The sequence below is a fragment of the Manacus candei genome, unplaced genomic scaffold, assembly GCF_025592945.1.
Source record: "Manacus candei isolate 608988 ecotype Guabito, Panama unplaced genomic scaffold, ASM2559294v1 h1tg000025l, whole genome shotgun sequence".
Lineage (NCBI taxonomy): Eukaryota > Metazoa > Chordata > Aves > Passeriformes > Pipridae > Manacus > Manacus candei.
The window spans coordinates 3,275,749-3,299,899 of NW_026138073.1; the positions used below are offsets into that span (position 1 = coordinate 3,275,749).

At 39.6% G+C, this 24,151-nt stretch overlaps 1 protein-coding gene across 1 annotated transcript in view; it reads left to right on the top strand.

Annotated features, from left to right (window-relative positions):
• Positions 1-24,151, top strand: part of LOC127471584 (contactin-3-like) — a 102,977-nt gene that overhangs the window by 60,472 nt on the left and 18,354 nt on the right. Inside the window, exons 4-9 of the mRNA XM_051788650.1 lie at positions 4,600-4,803; positions 5,650-5,752; positions 6,747-6,931; positions 14,751-14,887; positions 16,996-17,125; positions 18,212-18,362. Of these exons, the coding sequence (XP_051644610.1) occupies positions 4,600-4,803; positions 5,650-5,752; positions 6,747-6,931; positions 14,751-14,887; positions 16,996-17,125; positions 18,212-18,362 (910 nt within the window). The remainder of the gene's footprint in view (positions 1-4,599; positions 4,804-5,649; positions 5,753-6,746; positions 6,932-14,750; positions 14,888-16,995; positions 17,126-18,211; positions 18,363-24,151) is intronic.

A 24,151-nucleotide genomic window follows, 5' to 3' on the forward strand; every position in this document is an offset into this window, starting at 1 on the left:
CAGCAGTGACAAATTGGCATTTCTGTGGGTGAGTGCCCCCAAAACCCCACCTGAATTCTCAGAGTCTGTACCCTGAGAGCTCCCTCCTTCCTGAGTGAAGCTCATCCACAGAACAAGAGGCTTTGCTCCATTTTCTGCCATTTCACCACAGTTTGAGCTGAAAGTGGGCCAAATGATGAGCTAATTGGTTTCTTCCTTAATTATGGAATCTGTCATTATCCTCTCAAAATCAGTGTTACTTTTCCATTACTTTTAACTCTGAGGTAGATAATTTCAAATAGCTGCTTCTGTGTTTTTAATTGCAGTTTCTGCCATTGCTCAATTCTGTCTGATTAGTCTCTTCCAAACAGTTTTTCAGAAGCCACATCCCATTCCATGGGTTGGACAGAGCTCCAGTTGGAGCCAGAAAATACCAGGATATTTCAGCTTCCCCCATGTATCTCAGAATATTGTAATATCAGAATTTCAGAACTGCATGAAATAATATTTGGGTATCAGTGATTGACATGAAATTTTGGGTTGGTATTTTTGTTTTTTTTTAAAAAAACCTCTAAGTATTCTTCAGTCAGCTTGATGCCCTCAAAAAATCAAGAATTTTCATTCCTTATCAGGTTTATTTATGGAAACATCCACTTGACCAATTCAAATCAAGTCAGTTTTCTGAACCTTTGAAATCTGTTTCAGAAGAATATTGATCACATCATTTACTTTTGGCTATTTTAGAAATCTCATTTAGGTGTGAATTATGGGGCTGGTGGATATACATTAAACAGGTGTAGAGAAGTGATGGTCTAGAACAAAAGGAGCAAGAGACACTCAGGATTTGTGCATGTAGTGAGTAAAATAAACTATGAATTGGCCCTTTCAGTCATAGGTCTATTTGCCTTTTTTTTCTTTCCCAAAAAGCTACTTCTTTGCAAACTTCCAGAATTCAGTTACAGTTTTGGATTTCCACAGCTACTGTTGTCTCTTCATTTCTGTTCACAAGAAATAAAATCCCCCTGGTTCCATAAATGGTTGCAGTCTCTCTTAGAGGAAATATATAATATAATTAAAAGCAATATTTTCAAAAGGATGTGCATGAACTTAAAGCCTTGACTCTAGTTAAAAACTACTAAATGTGTAGGGTTTATTTCCTTTAGCAACATTAATTTGGGTTTTTCAAGGCTCACAGAAATGACCATGGTAGATCTCAAGGGCCATGCTGATTTAATTGTTGAGTTTTGTAAAAAAAAAAAATCAAGTTTAAAGCTGGCAGGTAATTTTATAAACATTTTTTAATTGAGCACTTCAGTGCACAAAAGGCCTAGAACAGTGTGAACATGCTGAGTGTGTTGTGGTTTGTAGATTGCACAGTAAATAATAATCAAATAATGCAAAATAAAGAGAAGCCGCCAAGCAAGACGTAGTAAACAAATAAAAATTTGAGTAATAACTGTAATTTCCAATACCTTATCCATGTATGGGCCCCAAATAAGGAAAAAATGCATTGGAAAGCAAAGGCTCAGATCTCAGAGGAAGCCCAGGAGAGACATATTACTTCCATTTATAATAGAAAATCAACTGGAAACTTGTAATTGACAGGAAGGGAGTGAGTTTGGGTCCCTCGAGGTGCCCTCGGATCAGCAACAGGCAAATGGTGTAAACATAATAAATCACACAACAAGTTGGTTTCATACGATTTTTTTTTTTTCCTGGAAAATAAGGATACAGTTTTGTAAGGTACAATAAATATAAAATGAGGTATTGGCTGGAAAGAAACACCCTGCTCCTTTTTTAAGAGAGTCGATGAAAATATATGTTGAATGGGAAATGAGGTTTCCAGGAGTGTTTATTCATAGGCTGCTGAAGGATCCAATTAAACTGGAATACACTTTGTGTGGCTTTCATAATCATAATGACTGATTTCAATGGGTTTACTCTTGACTTAACCCAATATAATAGGAATGAAATGAAGCTGCTTATTTTCCTGCTGTATATCCAGAGCTGTCCATCCCCTTTGACTGTTTTGAACAACATCTTTTTTCTTTTTCTCTTTTTTTTTTTTTCTTCAGCATAAAATAATACTTTGAGCAAGGAAACACAAGTAGCTCAATAAATACCAGAGCCAGTGAAGCCTGGCATCACCCACTGCTGTGTCTTATGGATGTCTGAGTTTGATGCAGAGCTGAAAATGTGGGTTTTTTTTTTTCCTTACAGTTCCTGAATTGGTACCTAATTTGGTGTGCAGCCTCTCCCTCAGCCTCGTGATCACTCTCTCCATCCAGCTCTTCTGTAGAAACAGAATTATACTTTATTTTCTAGTCTTTCCCATTTAGAAAGACCATACAGTCCTTACTGTCTAAGACATCCTAGTCCCCTTCAGGCTCCTCAGGTGTACTCTTTTATTTTTTTTTATTTTTTTTTTTAAAAGTAGCTTTAATTTTATTTTTTTCTGTTGGAAGTTGGCTGATGGAGGGAGCAGAAGGAAACCACAGCCAGACCCATCCAGCTCCCACCTCCCTGCTGCCAGTGCTCACCCAGCCCTCTCAGTTCATCAGCAAACCATTGACACGGTGGGATTTGTGCTGCGCTTTGGGAGGGAGAAGAGTTACACAGAATATTTTTGTCTGGATGTAGGAATATTCTTTGGCTTATGTCCAAGACCCTGGTGATAAATCTCAAAAGTCTTACTTGAAGTCAAGCTTGATCATAAGGTTTTGCTTCCCACTGCACAAACTCTCCTGTTGTTTCTTATTAGCTTCCCTTTCCCTAAATTATTTACACCTCTGGAGTGATGTAGGAAGGAATTTTAGTGAAAGCTGTTGTTTCATCTGCTGCAAGTGATGATCTTCAAGGTCTTTGCCAACCTGAACAGTTCTGTGGTTCTGTTTCTGTTCTCAATAAGAAGTATTTCTAACTGTGACAGAAGTTTAACTCCTGAGAAGAGCTCTGAGCCTGTTAATTGTTGGTACACACCACTCCTGCAAAATTATCTTAATGAAAGAAGTTTAAATATTGATAGAAGAAAATTAAATGCAATTATGATGAGCAATTTCATTTGATGCCCTTTTTCTGCATTAACCAGTCCATAAATATTTTAATAATTTCATTTATTCAGTGTTTTTTTTTCATCTGCACAGCCTTACCTTGTGTTAAATTGTCCTGTTGCACAATTGGCTTTAGAATCCTGGCTGCATGGATGGCAGGGTTCAGAAAATGTCAGCTCTCCATTTCATGACTTCATCCCAAATTTATGCATCTTCAAATTAAACCTGTGCAAAAAGGGATGATCTTCATTTTGTAGGGGCAGCATAAATGCTACAGATACTTCAACATGAAGACAGGTCAGTCAAGCTCTAATTGTCCCTAATTAGCACTTCCAGGAGCTGTAATCTTTGTATAAACTTTCAGCTGGGTGGCACGTGGGTGAAAAATTATTTCTTGCCTAGAACACCATTAAAAATTAATTTCCTTTGATACTGTAGGATGTGAATGAGACAAACACGTGGCCTTGCACAGGAAGGGGCTTTGCCAATTAAAATTGGATGCACAGAGCTCAGTGTTCAGGAAAAAAACAAATTTAGGGGAGTTTTTGTCAGATCTCTCAGTTTGTTTCTTGAAATGTGCAGGTTTTATATTATCCATTCAAATGATCCTAGTGAATGGGAGCAAGGGCTACTTTGCCATATCATACAGAGGTTTTTTTTAATGGACTGCTTATGGATTTTTGTGTGAAAAAATGGTTTTGCTCTGTGATGAGCCCTGCTGGGAATTTAGGCTTCTTTTGGCATTCCTTTCACGTGGATACTCCTGTCCTGTTTCTACCTGCTAAGTATGGAGCTGAGTTGTTGGGTAGCTACTGAACAAATAATCTTTCATTTTAGCAAAGTTTGCTCTCGTTTTTGCTGTATGCTCCTCTTTCCTTGCATGTATTAAGTCTTTTAAAAAAATAGATTTAAAAAAAAGAGAAAGATTTAAAAGAAATCCCTACCCTTGTGTAAAATGCTTGGAATTTCTATCACCTTCTACTGGGGGAGATAAAGATTCATTGAATAAAATGGGGTTTCTTTCTGGTTTCTGGTACTTTGGCAAATTTATTTTTCTCAGTCATTGGCTCTCTGGTCCTGTTTGTTACATAATAAAGTATGTATTATGTATATTATATATAATTATTATGTATATCATACATATTATATATAATTATTATATATATTATATATAATTATTATGTATATTATATATATTATTATATAATATTATGTATATCATATATATTATTATATAATTATATATATTATATATTATGTATATATTATGCATATATATTATGTATATACGTTACTATATATATTACTGTATATGTGTGTATAATATATATTATCTATTTTATTATATTATTTTATATATTTGATTATTATATATTACATTGTATTATATATTATATTGCTATATAATATATACAGCAATATAATATATAAAATATATATTTTATATATAATATATAATATATGTGTATATAATAAAATATTAGAAAATACAGTCATAAACTGATTTTTGAAGGAAAAAAAATGTGAGAAGCATTCTCAAACATCTTTGCTTTTATTTCTTACCAACTAGAATTGTCCTTTGCTTGGATCTTCAACGAGTATCCCTCGTTTGTCCAAGAGGACAGCCGGCGGTTTGTGTCCCAGGAGACGGGGCACCTCTACATAGCCAAGGTGGAGCCGTCGGACGTGGGCAATTACACGTGTGTGGTGACCAGCTCCGTGACCAACAGCCAGGTCCTGGGCTCGCCCACCCCCCTGGTGCTGCGCACGGACGGTAGGGCTGCCCCTCCAGCTGGGAGTGGTGACACCTCCGGGTGCCGCTCAGTGGTTTTGTCTCTCGTGTCTGTTGTCAGAATGCTGATGGATTGGTGCACAAATATCTTCTGTTGCCTGCCCACAGAATGAACCAGGTTGGAAAGGACCTCTGAGATCAACGAGTCCAGCCTGTGACCCAACCCCACCCTGTCACCCAGCCCATGGCACTGATGCCACATCCAGTCTGTCCTTAAACACCTCCAGGAGTGACTCCTCCACCTCCCTGGGCAGCCCATTCCAGTGTCTGATCACTCTCTCTGCAAAGAATTTCTTCCCAATGTCCAACCTAACCCTCCCCTGGTGCAGCTCAAGGCTGTGCCCTCTTGTCCTACTGCTGGTTCCTGGAGAAGAGCCCAACCCCCCCCGGCTCCCCTCTCCTGTCAGGGAGTTGCAGAGAGTGAGAAGGTCTCCCCTGAGCCTCCTCCTCTTCAGGCTGAACAGCCCCAGCTCCCTCAGCCTCTCCTCACAGCACTTGTGCTCCAGACCCTTCCCCAGCCTGGTTGCCCTTCTCTGGACCTGCTCCAGCCCCTCCATGTCCTTCCTGAATTGAGGGGCCCAGAACTGGGCACAGCACTCCAGGGGTGGCCTCACAGTGCCAAGTCCAGGGACAGAATCACTCCCTGCTCCTGCTACCACACTATTCCTGCTCCTCTTCCTAAGTCTGACACTGATTTCCCTGGCAGGTCCCTTCATACGTGGAATGTGAGAGGAATAAACTTGGTTTTGAATTTAATGTGATGTAACACTGAGGAAAGAAAAAAGGCTTAAAAAATTTAAAACTACCTTTCTCAATTGTCTCCTATAGGTGTGATGGGAGAATATGAACCCAAAATAGAAGTTCAGTTTCCTGAGACCCTTCCTGCAGCTAAAGGCTCAACTGTTAGGCTGGAATGCTTTGCGCTAGGAAAGTAAGTTTTCAGCTTCACTCTTACTGAAAGTTGAAGCACATTAGGATTCACCTGCACAAGAGATGTTGAGGTCTGGCAGCTGTTTTGGTGGTGTTTTCCAAATATCTTATTTGGATCATCACAGTTACTGCCTTGAAATAAGAGGGTTGAGAGTCGTGGAGTAATTTTTAGTTCTGTTTAGAATTAAAATGTGTGTGTTGGCAGCACAGGAATTTACATTTCGTTTCAAATTAACTTGAATAAGATCAATGTGGGTTTGCATATGACCTCTCACCTGGGTCTGCCTTCTCTGTGCCGAAGCAAATGGTGCTGAAGTCTGTGAGAATGTTGCCTGAATTTTCCTGTTAAATGTCCTTGATGCTTTCATAATATTGTTCTTCCTTTATAGCCAAGATAAAGTTTAAAATTCATTCCTCCTCTCAATGATACTTCACGCACAACTGATATCTTTTCTCTTTCACAGATGATCTGAGAATGCATTTATGGTTCTGTAAATGTATTTACTTACCACTTTGTGGTTTGTTTGCAGACAGCTTTGTCAGGTGCTCATATCAGATTGATAACTCGATCACACACTATTGCTTTGATTCCCCGGCGAGGGAAAGGAAAGTTCCAAAATCAGAGAATAAATAAATGGCTGTTGGAGGATGGGAATTTTAAAAGACTTGCATTGATTCTGCCTCTGTGGAAGTCACTGGTAGATGTCACCCACCCATCTTTGGGGGAGGCCAGTGCTGATTTAAAGGCATTTTTAGAGTTACTGGACATTCACTCAGATATTCATGAAAAATTTGGTCCCACAAATACAACGTATGGAACAGCACAGTGTATGAAATCAGGTGCCACAGTGTCTGACCATCTGTCCTGTGCAGTGTAGTTGCTGCTTTAACACAAGCCTTTAGTCACTTCTGAGTTTAGTTTAGTTTAAGTATCTCATTATGGCAATCAGAGACTTGAAGCAAAGCTGTTTAAAATCCCATTACTCTCTCTTTAGCCCTGTGCCTCAGATTAACTGGAGAAGAACTGATGGTCTGCCCTTTCCAAGCAAAATAAAGCTGAGGAAATCCAATGGCATGATTGAAATCCCTAATTTCCAGCAGGAGGATGCAGGACTATATGAATGTATAACTGAAAACTCAAGGGGAAAAAACATTGCAAGAGGACGCCTCACTTACTATGGTAGGAAACTTTTGTGCTCCCTCTCTCCCACTCTTCTTTAACCATGAAATATAAACTTCTCTGGGCTTTACAGCTTCTGCAGTACCATCAGGCATTTGTGCTTAAAAATCCATGGCATATTAAGTACTCACAGAAAATGAGAACTTCTGCACCAGTTCCTTGCATAAGATTTCTAAGGAATGTCTTAAGGCTCAAAAGGGTTGCCCAGAGTGGTATAGAGGGTGCTTGTGCTTATTTTTCTGTGATGGAAAGACTTTTTTTTTTTAAACATTTCTTGCTGGTCCATTGGTGAAACCTTCAATTTTCAGTCAGCTGGATTAATTTGGGGGATCATTGAGGCCTCACATTTATGGGAAATACAAATTTTATCTTGCTTTATGAAAAGATTACTGATGGATATTCTCCATCCTGTGCTTTCAAAGCAGCCAATTTTATTTTAAAATGAGTAAATAAATGAGAGAATATAATCCAGTATAGGAAATGAAATAATATGAGATTTAATAGCTGGAAAAAAGACAGAGTCTCTTGTGTATTTAAGGCTGTAGAGTGAAATGAGTATCAGCAAAGCACACTGGTGGTGCTGTAAAGAGAGAGTTGATTTACAACAAAGTGGTATTTGACAATTTTTGTTAAAGCCAGATCTCAGCAAATATAATTTTGTTTAGGTAAATGGCAGTTTAAACAGTGTTTCTGACTGTGCTTTGGAATGTTTTTGCTCGTGTAGGAACATTTGAGCAAAGAGATGGTTTTTTTTAGTTGTACAAAAGGCCCAGAACTGCTCTGCAACTTGGAGCAAGTGTTGTTTGTTTACTGTTTCCGTGTGGGGAGCTGCTGGTAACTGGAACACACAGGGCTGTAGTGGAGATTTTAGTCAGTGAAGATTTTAGTTCAAAGCATAACAGATTTTATAAAGAAGAAGGAAAAGAGATTCCTCCCCCTGCCAACTTCCAGATTAATAGTTACACTGAAGGAATGCCCCATTGCTGGAAATGCCCAAAGTTAGGTTGGACAGGAGACCTGGAGCAACATGAATTTTCCATATACTAGTTGTAATTAAACAACTTTTGTAGAAATCCTATGGATAACATGTAGCAAAAGATCCAAGCTGCTTCATCTGCCAGTGTCATCTGTCATTCCAAACTGGGCTCTGTGCATTTGATTTTTTAGAGTGACCTTATTGCTGCCTGAAACTTCCAGTCAGGTTGTGTTTTGTACATCAGTTTGTGTCGCCATTCCTATGCCAGTTTTAAATCAGGGCAGTTGTACAACACATCAGTGTAAACTAGATACAAAATAGAGGACATTTGTTCATTAGTCCTTGTAATTACAACAGTGGGCATTCCTGAGATATCTGACCTGCTTCCCACATTCTGTTCTGCTCATTAAAAGGACACAGAGTCGAGATCAAGGGTGTTGCTAATCAATAAAAGCAACCGAGTCGCAGTTTCGTGACACGTAAATCAGTGTGAACATTTTCACTGCAGATCTAGAACAGGATCTGAACCCTGGAATAGAGTTCATATTCCAGTACAAATGTCTGCCCATGTTAGAGTCATCCCTAATATGGATGTTTATCTTAAAAAGAATAATGAGACCTGTAATGGCAGTAATGGCACTCCAATTGTTTCATTTCATTTGTTCTGCTTCATGAAACCCATTGTGCAGAATTAAATAGATTTAAGTAATCTTTCTTGTTTTGTTACTTGCTTTTGTTGTTACAGATAGAATGCCAGCAAGTCTGGATTCAGGATCATTTTAACTCTGTTTGATAATTTGAAGGATTTTAATGTTGTTTGTAGATTAATGATGTTCTATAAATAAAGACAGTTTCTTCTGGTGGATTGCCACTGTGCTTGATACCAAAACCCAAAAATCTGTCTGGTAAAGAAATCTAACCACATCCCACTCAGTCTTCCAATAAAAGATCAACATTTAAGGGAGTTGTTCTAAAAGCAGATGAGGATTTGGGGGAAACTAATGCAATATACTGAAGACATAGAGGAAAAAATGCCCATCTGCTAGAAAGTACCAGTGTTGTCAAAAATGACACAAATCTGCTGCTGGTAGTGGATGGTGACTGCTGTTGGTTTGTAGAAGTTTAAGGTGTGTCTGCTAATCATATATAGAAAAATATAAGCATTACAAATGAACAAATGTCTTTTTATTTCAGTAGTGACAACATCTGTTCTCCTCTCAGCGGGTTTCTGGCTCACTCAAAAAAAGAGTGTAAGAGGAGTTGAGGTTAACGTTTTCCAAGTTGTCATAGTGAAATAGTGTGAAAAATAAGTCTTCAGGGGTGAAATATATTGACAAAAATTTCGTACTTGAAAATAGAAGGTTTTCCTTTCTTTGCAGATTTTAAAGATTCTTTATAAATGATAAAGTTAATCCTAAACAAAAGCTTGAAACATTCGTTGCTCTGTTATGAAGCAAAACACTCCTGTTCTCCTGATTGGTTTTATGAACTGAAACTGTGAAAATTTGAAATCTGAAAATCAGGTTTTCCAATGCATAAATTGTTTGGTTAAAAACCCCCCACACTTACGTTTTCTGTGCTGTCCTGCCTCTTTGTCCAATAATGAATTAGAGTCACAAAGCACCTGAATATAGACTCAACTTTAATCATCTCCATAGTCATTTTCTCAAGAATGCTTATTTATAAGTTTGGTTTAGAAATTCTATGCACATCTGTAACTGTCTTCCTGAAAAAATTAAATGGGTCTGGGTTTTTTTGAATATATTGTGGGTTTTAAATATAACTCTCAACCCCTAGTTGATATTGATAATTAAAATAGATACTCTAAAGCAGGTATTCTGGGTTCTTTCCTAACAATAATCACAGACTGTTAATCTTCCTTTTTTTCTCATGAAGGATTTTATCAAGAGAAGCCCAACATCGAGTGTTCATTTTTTTTGTCCCTTTTACAGTTCCAGCATTTAATGGCAGTTTTCTCCTCAGGGGATTTCAGATTGTGCTAAAAATAGGACAAGATTATCTAACTTTGATTGAATATGAAACCTGAATATATAAATAATTTACCTTCACTTTATTAGGGTGTTCATTTGTCATCGTTTTTAGTCCTTTCCATGAGAGATAATGGAAGAAGAAAGAATCCACAGAGACATTTCCATGGCACAGAAAAATGAGAGGCGGTGAAACAATCACATTTCTGTGTTTTAAGATGCAATTAAACATGAAGCACGGTAAAGATATGTAAAGCAGTTAATTTAAAGCATAATTGAAGAAAATATATTCTTAATTAGCACTTGCTGATGTAACAGAAGTCATGGTTGACAGTACCAAGGTAAAATGTTTAACAGGGGCAAAAAAAGCCCTGCTGCTGTTCCCCTTTTTGCTCTGCAGTGCTGGACTGTGATAACAGAGATGAACCCCCTCAGTAGTTTGTAGACTCTGCATCATTTTTTTACTATATCAAAAAGTACTGGTATATTTTGTTAATGATTTTTTAATAATCCCCCAGCAAAATTTTACCGAAACCCCACTGTGTGTGTAGAAGAGCCTGTTTAAAGCTCTTGTCTGATAGTCTGACTCTGTCTTGTGTATGGAGATGTCTGGAAATATTAACTGCAAAGCCATAAATGACTAAATAATATCAATAAGTTGCTGAGTTTGATCAACCTGGAATTTAATCGTTCATGCTGTCTAAGAATATAATTGCCTTGCTGCACAGACAGATAATCACCTTTTCACATCCTACAGCTTTTCCCAATGATGTAGGAATTACCTGTTGCTTGAGAGCGTTTTTATTTTTGAATGGGAGTCAAAAAATGGACATTCTCAGGGATGTGTTGGATGCTTCTCTAGGCCCTGTTTTTTTATCAGAAAAAAAAAAGTCACTCATGCTTTAAGTCACTTGGAGTTCTGAGATAAAATAAGGTTCATCACTGCTGCAGGCATCAGTCTGAGTGTCACAGCCTCACTTTAGATAGACTTCCTGGAAAAGTGAAGGTTACACTTTTTGGATGTGGGGTTTTTTTACCCCCCTGGTGTGCTCCATAGCTGCTTTCTCTTGAACTGTGGAAAGTTCCTTTCAGCTCTGATTTATTGCTGAGCTATCCAGAGTGTTTTCAAAGATTTCCAGCCCAGCTTCCAGAGTGTAAATTGCAAAGGAAGGATACGTGTATAAGTATATTATGTGAGCCCCAGTTAGGGATTGTTCTGGAAGAGCTTCCCATAGTCCTCTGGCTCCCAGCAGAGGAATGACAGACCTGAGTACTCTCTGGGAGAGAGGCCAGACAAGTGTCATGGGTCTGAAGCTCTGCCTTTCCTTTGTGCTATTCCTGCGGCTTACAGAATGAAAAGAAGGTTTTTATTGAATACCCCTACTCTGAATGAAATCATATCTAAAATTACACGTTTTCATGTGTCATAATCAACAAATAATTTACAAATCCCAGCACAACTGCTGCAAAGTGTCGACTTGTCCAGCCGCTGCTTCCAAGTTCTTCCTCACAGTCACTCGTGGCAGTTGATCTTCATTCACATCAACTCCCAGAACACCACGAAGGGTTTCTGAAACATCTGAAAAGATGCTTCTTCCTTTCCTTGTGGCCTACAGGGATGCTCCAGAGTGTAATGAAGCAACAGTGGTTTTCTTCAGGAAGACGTGCCTGGCCTAACTAGCTGGAAGAAAAGGGTCATCGTAACCTCCAAAAAAAAAAAAAAGATGGCAGAGTCTTCTCTCTGGGATAAATTTTATGAACTTACACACTTGTTCGCTTCTCACCTCTGGGGCCATGAGTATTGCAAGGAATATTTTAGGCTAAAACAGCTGAAGCAAAGTACAAGGCTGGTGCTTTTCCAAGTGACTGGCCATGGAGCTGACGGCTTTAGAGAATCACTTACCTACAAGCATTTCACCCTGAGGGAACTTCACATGAATCTTTCATGACGATTGCACAGCAAGTTCTGAAGAATTCTTAATATTACCACAAAATACGGATTCCTGTCACAGTCTCAAACCCTGAACTACAAACTCCATTAAAATTAACTTCCAACCTCTCAGTTTACAGGTCATCATCTCTTTTTCATCTCAGTGAAGATGTGTTGCCTTCGTGTTGCTCGAGGAGGCAGAAGTGATGCCTTCCTGCCTCCTCAGGAAGATCCGAGTTGGACACCAAACCATGCAGGAGTTCCATGAGACAATGAAGCTGTTCCCAAGTCATCAACGTTCCTTCAGGAGCACAGATTTGGCAGGGGTGGAACCAGATGTTCTGAGCAGTAACATTTGCCTAACAGTGACCAGACCTCAGGAGGAATAAAGCTGTTTTTTCAGAATCATTTAGGTACCATCAGGCAGAGCTCAACAAAAAGGGCAGTGCTGGCCTTGGCAAATCCTGCCTCTGTTTTGGGAGGGTATTTAGAGCTACTGGTGGGTGACCTTCTGTCTGCACATGTCTCAGCTGCTGCAACATGAACCATCTTTACCTTGGCCACAAATCAGAGTATTCCCAGCTGGAATTGCTCCTGTTTAACTGCCTTCTCAATTTTGAGCTGGTTGGTCGAATTGTTCTTTTTCAAAGATTTTGAGATGTGGCAGGTTGAAAAGGGTATTTTTCTCTCTGCTGAATTCCTCTATCAGTGATTTGAAGAGAAAAAGAGCCTTTCTGAAGGAAATCACTATAAAGTCTCCATCAACACTCTTGTGAACGAACAAGCACCGTGAATTTCTCACATTGTGCCTTAGGAATCTGTTCTGTGCATTTCTGCTTTAACCTGTTGTGTGGAAACTCGGGAAACCCTCCTATGGAGACTGTCTGACACAGAGTCCTAAAACATGGTTTATGGTGTAGACAGTGTTTTTCTTATTAATGGAATTGAATCCAAGATCTTGAACTTGAAAATAGACTATATTTAACCTCCTTTCAAGTGGAGATAGGCAGCGGGTGTGAAATATTCCACCTATATGGATCCATCAGTAATTCAAGCGCTGCTGAACATTGCATAAATATTTAGGTGTGCAAAGTGCAGGAAGCACAAGACATGGAGTCCTGAGCCTTCATTTCCATGGCACATGGGGGGCAAATACTCCAAATGACAATGTGATATAAAGCAGTGGCTCTTCCTTGAACTCCAGTGTTGTAAAATGAACTTTCAAGATTAAGCCACAGTTAATACCAGTAAAAAAATACATTTGTGGGACACAAAGCTCAGCTTATCCTGTCTTTTAGAGCTGACCTTGATAGAGAAGGGGCAAAAAGTATATCAGCCCCAAATCGGTGAAGGGTGTTAATCCTCAAAAAAAAGTAGTTATTGAGGGTTTCACAGCAAATATTGGTTGAATTCCAGTATTTATTAGTAGTTAATATCTCAATGAATATATTTCAGTAAATTCTTCTGTAAGAAGTTAATCCTAAGTATGGATACATAAACCATAAATAGTATTAAACCTTGTTGCCACAGAAGTATGGAACTGTGCATGGGCACGTTGAGGTGTTATTGCTGCGTTGCAGAGAAAATTTGCATGAATTGCAATGAATATTTTTATTTACAATGAATCTTTTTAAATTAAATTCATCCCAGCCCTCATCCAGACCTGGGCTGGCTGGTGCTGTGCTTGTGGCAGTGGCACAGGATCAGCTCTCAACTGTGCTCAGACTTCCCCTGTGGCCACAGGCAAGTCATTAATTTCCCTGGCCTGAGTTAATTGCTGGTGTAACTCCACTGTAGTGGGAAGTTCAATGGGAATTAATCTGACCTTCTGTGCTTCCAAAACTCATGTATTAAATAATATTTTCCTACTTCACCAGGGACTTTTTTTCCCTGCTAGTTGTTTTGATACAAGAGTGTTATGAGATTTTCCTAAATGACTAACTTAAGATAATCAAATTGTCTCTGGAAAATTCTTTGCCTGTAGCTGTGTATTTGCAGCCAAGTTCCATCCTACTCTTTTATCTCTTTTCTCCATATGCAATGTCCAGAATTTATCTTTTCCTGGAGAAATAGCATATATGGAGATTATAAATTTTCTAGTAAATTGAATAAATTCGAAGAAAATTCACAAATTACCTGTAAAACAGTGTTGTGCTGTTGTGTGAAATAGCCCTAAAGGAATAAAAGAATAAACTAATGTTGTCTTCCATGCATTGATGTTCATTTGCCAAGTGAGCTTTCTCCCAGCACCACCCTATGAAAGCCATGACAGATGTTTTAAATATCTTTACAGTTTTAACTATATTTTGGGTAATTCTGAAGGATGTATGTTAATACATCCAAGTTTTGTTCAAAAAATAGTGATTTTTATGGACTTTCTTTCACTGGTTTGCATCACCCAAATGCTGTGCCAAGACTAATGCTTTCAAAAACAATCTCATATATCCATGGATTCATCCTGTTAAGTGCTGCCTCACATTAGAAAACAGTTTAAATGGTATTTAGCACTAAGGCTGACATACCATTATTTTTTTTTTTTAGGACTTAGAGGATTCTCTTCAGCATTAATTTGATGATTTAGCCACATCACTTATTTCATTTCAGACTCACCATTAATGTCCTTTTCTTACATTTCCCTCTGTTTCAAAGTTGTGTTGTTTAATCATTAGTGACATTGGTTTCACTACTACACCTTTAGTGATTTGTACTCTCAATTTTCTTTGGTTTACTGCTGTGGTAAAAAAATGTCTAAAAGGAAGAGTAAGTTACTTGTTTCATTAGGGGACTTGAAGCAGGACTAGTAAGAACCTCTGTTGGTACAGACCAGTCTGTGCAGAAAACTGATGAGTTCCCTGTAAATTAACCTTTAGATTCTGGTATGGAACAATAACTTGTTTGGGTCTCTGCTGTGTTTTTCATCTGCAGCAAAGCCTCACTGGATCCAGACCATAAAGGATGTTGAAGCTGCTGTAGAGGACACCTTATATTGGGATTGCAGAGCAAGTGGGAAACCCAAACCATCATACAGGTGGCTGAAGAATGGAGACCAACTGTCAGTAGAGGTAACATTCTCTTTTGAAAACGTGACACTGTGTAAAATTAACATTATTCATACAAATATGAGAATTTTCAGAAGCCTGGGCAATTAGTCAAGAGGAGTATTTGATACTGGTTTTCATATGTTTGTTGAGAGTATCCAGGTGGAAACTTCAAAAGCTGCAATACCAGAAACACAAAGACAAATTATGTTATACAGAAACATCCCAGCTAAAAGCAGATTCAAAAGCAACAATAGAGGCATAGAAAGAAATCTGTAAGGAATGACTGGAGAAGGGAGCTTAATAAAGTTGTACATAAAGAACCATAAATGAAGGATAGAGAATGTAAATGCTTTTACTATAATAGCTGTTGTCATTTCACTGAAGGTAAGAAAACATATTCAAACTTCTTGACAAAAAAAAAAGACAAAAATCCTGAAGATTCATTAGGTTCCCATTACTTGATGCAAAGAATGTATTTGCTTTAATACAGTTGTTAAAGTAATGGAAAGTAATGCATTTGGTGACAGGGAAAAGAGGTTGAACTTAGAAGGGGAGATACTTGGTCTCCAGGTCTGAAATGCAGATTGATTTTAAATTATTGATTTTAAATCTCACTGCTTCATTGGAAAATGGCCCCGTTCAGGTTATCAGGAATATAAACTACAGGCACCAGCCCATTGCAGGGAGGCATTTTGCCCTTGACCAGTGCCTTGTGCTCAACACTGGCACTGAAGAGTTGAAGAAGAAAGAGTGACTGCTCAGGTGAATTCAGTGGTTGGCTGTGAAGAACATCTCTCACCATTTGGGGCATTACATGGTCACTGAAAGGAGTGGTGGTGGTTTGGGGACAGGTTAAATGAGAGAGCACAGAATCTCACACAGAGTCTCTGAGGTGAAGTGCTTTTTTACCTCAGTAAGGACAGAAACATCTTAGAATCATTCAGTCTCCCCTTCTGGGTGTTGGTGTCCAGCCTTTTGGCATCATGTCAGAGCAGAAGCATGACTGCCTCTGGAAATACTGAAGGACTGACTCTCTGAAAGCCAGCAGAAGAGGAGTTCTCTCTGTGTAGTGATCAGGTGTCTTCTGCTCCTTGACCACAAGAATCCTTCATGCTGGGTCTTCTCCACAAAGATCTGCTGGGATTGTTCCTCTCAGCTCCATTTCTCCATAAACATCTTTTTTAAGGAAGAACAAGAACTGTGGCTGGGGTTGCTAGAGAGAGGATCAAGGCATGGAGATTAAGGCTTGTTCCTCTGTGGGTTGTTTTGTCTGGCTGGCTGAACACCTCTCACTCAGCTGGGAGGGGACACTGAGCTGTCCTGGCTGCCCAGAGGTAGCTGGAGTCCCCCTGTGCTGGGCCAACTGTGTGTACATGCCCCTAGGAGAAGGCAGGGGGTGATACCATTGAATTGGGCCTGCTAAGCCATGTCCAGATAAAAAAAAAAAAAAAGCTATTAGAAAATATTTTTGGGTGTGTAGTTTGGGTCCTGGTCATTTTTTTTTTCCCCCAGAGGTTGTGCTCCTTTGGTTTTGTCATTGTCACTGGCTCCTTTTCTCCCCAGTTCCACCACTCCCTCCTCAAATTAGTCACTTCTTATTGTAATTGATGCAGTTTTCCAAGGATAAGCAAGGTGGGAAGATCCAGATACTTCAGTGGCTTTGCTGGCTTTAAGGCACTTAAGTCCCTGTCTTGTGTTTAATGACTGCTGGAATTTGTTCTGCACAGTATTAGGGGGAGCTCATTAGCAAATGGCATGTGTGAAATCTCTAATAGTACAAAATGCCAGTGCCATCTGTATAGTTTGGATACTCTGGTCTGTCCTGAGGAGGCTGGAGGGATTTTGTCCCTATTTCCAGGGAAATACAAGGGTATTTGCGATTGCAAAGCCTCTGTGAGACCGAGCAAGTAAGAATCATTTTCATACACTGTCTTGCCAAGCCTCCTTATTTGATGACTGTTACCAGATCATGATGCAGTTGTGTCACTTCTTTTAGAACTGTTCTCTTGATTATGCTGTTGCACTTACCCCATGTATTGTACTTATGCTGTCCTATTTATGTTCCTTACTTATTTTAAATTTTTCACAGGAAATATATCATCAGTAAAGATATTTTTCTTAATATTCAGGGAAGGATCCAAATTGAAAATGGTGCACTTACAATATCAAATCTAAATCTGACAGATTCTGGCAGATACCAGTGCATAGCTGAAAATAAACATGGTGTCATCTACTCGAGTGCAGACCTCAGGGTTGTAGGTAAGATTTTCCTTTTTCACTAAGACACAAACCTCATTTTCCCTCTCCACACCCCCTCCACCTGCCTCGTGTTCCACCCCCTCATGATCTCAAATTTAACTCATTCAGATGCTGTCACCAAAATAAACATTTCTGTCAAGCTGATGTCTTTATCTGCAGTTCTGAGGAGTTGACTCATCTGCTTCCAGAGGATTTGCAGGCCGATCATTCATTTCTTTAAAACAGAACGTTCTAAACTATTCACTGGGGGAGGAGCAGAGCTGGGGGTTTGGACACAGACCTGGAGATTAAAACCCCTGGCGTGGCGTGGAGGCTCCGCAGTCGGTCAGCACCTCTCACCTCCTGCTCTGAGGCTCCCAGGCATTTAAAAACCATTGTGTGCAGCCCTTCTTGATCCAGGGGATGAGAAATTGTCATTCAGTCAATCAGCATGTGCTTGGGTCTAAAACAGTGACAAGTGTTTGTTTGAGGGGAACACAGAACTTGTGACTTCCACACTCACGTGCTTTCGTGATTTGTACCCTGAGCTGATTTTCAAAACCAGGCCTGTCAGAGAGGAGTGTTTTGGGGACACAAGTTATTGCCTTTCTATTGTTAAGGTTACAGTCCATCAGCAGGTGCTTCCTCAGCCCTGGTCTCCTAAAATACTGAATTTCCTTTTGTTAGCGTAGGTAGAAGCCACGTGCGTTTTTGGTAAATGAAACCCGTCCGCCCTCAGAACGAGTCGTGCTGTCATTTTGTGTCACCTGACACTGCATTCCCAACGGGAAACCTCTCAGTTCCGTGGGGTTTAATGAGGCTCCTGAGCTGAGACAGGTCTGCTCCCCCTGAGCAGGGTGTGCAGGCAGGCAGGGGCTGGAGGCTCGCCGGGGTCACGGGCGGGGTCGGTGTGACCTGCTCTACACACCCCGTTAGGAGAGGCACCTGCACAGCCTGTGTGCCTGGATGAGGAGGAGAGATGCCTGATTGTCCAACAGGAGATCCGTTTGAACTAATTAATGGTTTTAATTGTGTTTGGAATCTGAGAGGTATCATTAATAGAATTTAAAGTGCTTTATTTCACTGTTACTCTCCCTTCTGTTTTAGCTTCTGCTCCAGACTTTTCCAAGAATCCGATGAAGAAACTGATCCAGGTTCAAATAGGCAGCACAGTTGACTTTGAATGCAAACCCAAAGCTTCCCCTAAGGCCAAATGTTCCTGGAAGAAGGGAGGTGAGCAGCTACACGAAAATGAAAGGTATCAAGTTACATTGGTTTATTTGTTTTAATCTTACAAGAAGCTTTTTTTATGTCTTTTTATGCTGTGGTGTCATCTGTAGATCCAAAAATTGTAAAGTTTCTGTGAAGTCTGGCTGACTGGGGAGGGGGTTCTTCAGTTGTTTATTAATTGTCATTGTATCAGAGCACTGAGAGTGCAAGTGTAGTGCTTTCTCTAAGGTCAAGGGGTGGATGCTATTTTCAGTTTAACGTAGAGTTTGGCCAGATTTAGAGAGAACCAGGTACTGATAGAAAACTGGAAAGGCAAAGCCTATAGAACAGTACTAAAAGCCTTCAATAAAATGCTCTGAAAATGTTGGCAAGGAGGCAAATGAGGTATGTCACAGCCCTGGTGATAATATGGCTGAGAAAAGAAAGAAAAGTTAATGACTGTGAGGTCGAGAATAGCAGATGAAAACAGGAAAAGAAAATGAAAATGCACTTAGAGGTTCTTTTCAAGCAACTGTGATCTTACCAGTGATAATATCTGTCACCATTGTTTACGTGATAGTGAATGTGTTTTGGGGTTAGTAATTCCCAGTGGAGAGTTTGTGATTCACCCATATCCCCAGCTATTGATTTCCAACAACATGTAAACGTTTCTTCCCAGCAATAACCATTAAAACATTATTGAATTAGTCATGAACTGAAATTGCACAAAGTCTGCTGATTAAATTGTATAATAAGACAACACAGAACTGTTCCTCCCTGCTCTGGAGCAGCCGTTTACTTTGCATCTCTCCCACACTGGGGATTACTGACTTTTCAGGCTTTGTGTTTTACATTTCAGCATTTACACAGACTCAGAGTTTCAGCAGTGAACTGGGACAGCAAAAAAGCTCCTTGGATGGAAGGTGTGATTGAGATGGTTCCACATCTGATTTAGTGTAAATTAGGCAAGTTGGTACTTAGGACGTTTCAGCTGTACTTGAGCGCGTGGAACAGGCTGTGAACGCTCAGAGGAGCACAGTAACTGTTTGGGAGCTCAGGCTGCCCCAGGTCAGCCTTTCTGCAGGTGGTTACTGGGGTATCTGAGTTAAATACACACTGTAGTCACAGCAACAGCCATAGAAAGTCAGTGTTTGCCTGGGAGCAGCAGGGACAGGATGACTGTGAGCATTCCTCTTGGAACACTCTGGTGTCACCCTGTACTTAGCAGGATAAATCATGGACAGGGAGTGTCCAGAAGTCCAGGCAGGAGACTGAGGAAACAGAACACTTTGTTTTTGAAGGAGGATTAACATGGCAGTGTGTTGTGGTTTAAGGAGTGTATCCCTGCTCCTCTAGGAATTTGTGTTGGGTTGTACAAAGCTTAGCCTGTCATCAGGAAGCTAGTTCTAAATTAGGCAAGATTCTCCTAGTCTTTTTCCTGTAAAACACCACGTTGTGGTTTGGTTTTGCAATTTCTAAACACAGAAGTTGCTACCAGATAGATCAAAACTTACAGAGGCTGCAGGGGAGACCTTTCTTGGCTCCATCATAAGGCTGGAGCTCTCTCCTTGTACCCAGTAGCTTTGGGCACTGTCATCTTGACCTGTGCAGCCCTGGCTCTCTGTTCACAGGGATCACAGTAGTTTTCTTGTGCTCTGGTGTTAAATGTTGTCAAATGTGGCAGTTTGGCAGAGGATGGGGCATCTGTTGTTGCAGAGCTTGACATGGTACCACAGCCTCTCTCGCTGGCTGCAGGCCTGCAGGAGAGCAAAACCTCGTTCCAAATAGCACTGCTTGGTTTTCTTTTCTATGTGAAACCTCCCATCATCCTTTAATGAAATAATATCATATTAATAAAGAAGTCAATAACACAGAACCACAGTGATCTCTAAAATTTATGTGATACCTGGCACATTTTGATGATTCTCAGTGGGGTTTATTTTGATGATTGCAAAAAAATGCGTAGCACCTGATTTTCTCCATTTAGGAAAATTCTTCTGTACCACCTCTATAATAAGGCAGGCAGGTGGAATGGTATCCCTCCCACTCCTGTCCCTGTTGTTGGAGCTGCCCATCATCAACCTGTTTAGGTTCAAGTCATGACAAGTCAAAGCTTCCAGGCACTGCTGGACCTTGTAGGACTCCACACATCTCCAGGAGAAGAGTTTCAGCCACATTGTGTCTTTCTTTGAGCTTTCTCTCTGGCTGGGCATCACATCTGGTCTTAGTGCTTGCTTTGGATTGCCCTTCCAAAGCACTGCTCACCAGTTTCACTGGAGTGATGGTACCAGGCTAGAGGCAGTAATGCTGAGTTTCTAAAAATGAACATACACAACGCTGCCCGCTTAGATTTATGAACATAAATTACAGCTTTTAGTTCTGAAAAGTGTAGGTAATTCCAACATATGACCCAGAGTGTCTCCCACTATATTTTTGACAACATACTGTAAATGGCTTCCAGAGGAAGCACAATAACAAGCCAGTAATCCTAAATTAATCTAAATGAAGTCCACTTGCCTTCAGAGAAAAGCAGAAGTGGAATTCTTTGCAGAAAGCACTGGAGTTCATTGCTGTCTGCTGTGAATAATTGCAATTCATGGATTTCTTGCAGTTCTACAATTCCTGCAATTCAGGAAAGGGTTTCCAATTAGCAGTACATTTTTCAGCCATTAACTACATTTCCAGTGGAGAAGTCTGTTGGGGAGGGTTTCTTTTTATTACTTACAGAAAACAGGAGGAATGAGTTCCTAGAAGGGGAATGCTGGTCGTGGAGATCCAGCAGGCACTACCCCTGGGAGAGGTGGAGGGGCAGAAGGAGCTTAATTGCATTTGGAGCTCAGCCCTACAGAAGGGTTCAAGCTCACAGAGCTCTCCTTTGGAGACACAGCCAGAAATCAATTGTGAGACAGAGACTGTCTCCCATCCCTTATCAAATGTTGTCAGCTATAATGTCAACTATTACCATTTGCTTGTGAAGAGCCAGTGGAGACTTCAAAGAATTTCAAGTTATTTCATCTCCATAAGTCAGCTCCTGCAGGGGCACAGCTCTGGGACTGTGTCCCACGTGGATAAGTACATGTATTGTTTCCCAAATTCATTTACCCTCAAGCAGTTAAATCCATATTCCTGTTGGTTTTGGTAAGTTTGCTGGTGGTGTGTGAAGTTACTCAGTGCTGTCAGAGAATGGGGGCAGTGAAATGTTTTCACCGATGCAGCAGCAGGGATAGAGTTGATATGTTTTAATAAAACTCCTTTTTAAATGATAAAAACAAAGCACAAATACTCCATTAATTCAGTGTATTCTGTCGTCAGAGAACTTAGGTTTTGCTGGAGGTTTTGACCACATTACTTTAGTAAAGCCTGAGAGAGTTTCATTTTGATGGCACTGTTGCTCGTATTCTTAATTTATTTTTAAATGGTGCTGTGTTTTCAGTGTGTAAAAGATTTGGATAATGACTCAGTAAATTTTAATTAAATGAGCTGAATATGATATGTCTTGTGGAGGGAAGAAAATATAATTCAAAATGGATTCATGAGCTCTGGGCTGAGAAGTCGCTCAGCGTTGAAGAATGCAATCTTGTTTCTTGTTAATTTTGCAAAGTATGTGATTTTTTTTTTTTTTATATCTTGAATAAAGAGAGCTAAACAGTAAAGAGCAGTGGAATGCAGAGAGAAGTGAAAGCGTAGGGTAACATGCAGAAGGATGTCAAATTAAGGGAGGAAAGAAATAATTCCTGATAAAAAGTTGCATGATTCTCAGAAGTATCAGTTACTCGGTTTATCTTCCCTACAATTTTGAATTAAGTATTTTTATTTCATTTTGTGTTACAGTTGGAAATGCTGTGATGTGGAAAGTAAAGCATTTACTTACTGGTACTTAAATAAAATTTTTTTCTGCTGACTTTCCTGTTAATTAATCTGGTTTAATTTAGTTGGAATTTGATTGATATATAAAAAGACAGTTCTGACCCATTTTTCCACTGTTCTTTTGTACTGAAGTGTTATGAACTAGAAAGGAGTATGTTCATGTTTATTATCATATCAATGAGGATCTAAAATAGTTGGCTTTTTTCCTGAATAATGTGACAAATGAAAAAGGCAGCAATTCCTTAGTTTGATTATGTCTGTTATTTTAGTAATAAAGCATTGTCTTGGGAAGATGAAGCAATTTGCATTCATTAACAGTTTCATTAATGACAGCGAGTTTCAGTGGCAATAATTTTACCACCATGAGGCTCTCAGGTCAGGAACCCCAAGTCCTGAAGTGGTTGATCCTTGTCCCCATTCTGTTGACCTCGGTCACAGACCGTGGCTGTGAGTCCAGGTTTGTTTAGTTGCTGGGTTTTTATGCCATCCTTTGACTATTGGAAAACAAAAAGACCCTTTGCCAAGATCAATTCCCCACAGTTTTTCTCAAGAGCAAGCGAGAGGGGATGGTTTTGTCAATGATGCTTTGATCCCATGGCCAGACAGGTCCTGAATCCATCTCCTGTTGTGCACGTGGAATGTGCCAGAGCGTTCACTCCACCCCTTCTCTCTGTCCTGCAGGGAGAAAGGTTTGTGCCATCTGCCAGGGCATCAAAAGGGTGCAGGCTGTAGAAATGGAATTCACTTTGAAAACTGCTGGCCTTGAGCAAAATATGTTGGAAAAACACTTGTAGATCCCGGGAATGCCAAAGGATGTGTTCTGGTTTTGTGTCAGGGATCCAGGTCTCTTCCTGGCCATAGGCCAGCCCTTGTAGAGTTGTTTTAGTGTGTTTAGTGTGTTTCAGTAAAATGAAAGCTTCGTTTTGTCTTAATGTTTCAGCAGGGGGGGTAGAGCTGGTTTTGGATTTAGGGTTTCCTTAGGCTCTACACTGCACTTACTGTTTTGTAATTGAAAAAGTAAAAAGTTTCTCTTTTCTAAATTACCAGCTAAAGATTTTATTTTGACTATCATATCTTTCTCAAATTGATTTTTTGGTGTTGTGTTTGCCTTTTTTTTTTTTTTTCAACTCTGGGAAAAAAACTTGATTCTTAATTATATCTGGGTTTTAATAAGCCTACTGCTTAATTATTTTAGGCAAGCTAGACTTGCAAATAGCTCAGAGCACTCTAAAAGTGATTTGTTTTAATTAAACAATAGACATTCTCAGGTTTATTCCCTGATCCTGCTTTTTCCTTTGTTTGATCTTAGACTTTGTCAACACTTGGGTTTTATTTAGTTGTATTTTTTCTACTGGGAAGTGCTTCAAAGTAGATGAAGCAACACAAGCCTTAGCTAGAAAATGCAACTCACTGGCTTGCTTGCAACCATAATTGATATATTTTAACACCTTTTTTTTTTAATGTCATTCTAATTACCTATAAAATGTATTACTCATGTCTTTAACACATTTAAAACACCTATAAACCATATGGTCCAATTTAATTAATTTAAAATGTTCCATCTAACATAAAGTGCAGCCAAATATGACTTGGGAATTTTGCAAAACAAGTTAATAAGCCTCAGGGAGGTCAGTGGATGGAGCCCATCCTCCTTAGGAATGTGCTCCAAATGCCACCACACTGGCTGAGGTACCTCAGGATGCTTTGGAGGATTCAAAGTTCTTTACTTCCAAAGGGAAGAAGATTAAACCATCTATTTATAGGTCCATTTCTCACCCCAGTAAGATGCTTTTGTCTGTCCTTCTAACAGGGTGACTTGTTGTCTCCTGTCATTTGCATCTGCTGATTTCATTATTGTCCCACCTTTGCCCAAAGGAAGTATCTCAGCTGCAGACTTGGATGTTGCAGCTCCGTTTTTTTAAGGAAATCTAAAATGCAATTTGAAATAATTAAGGAAAAAAAAACAAACAA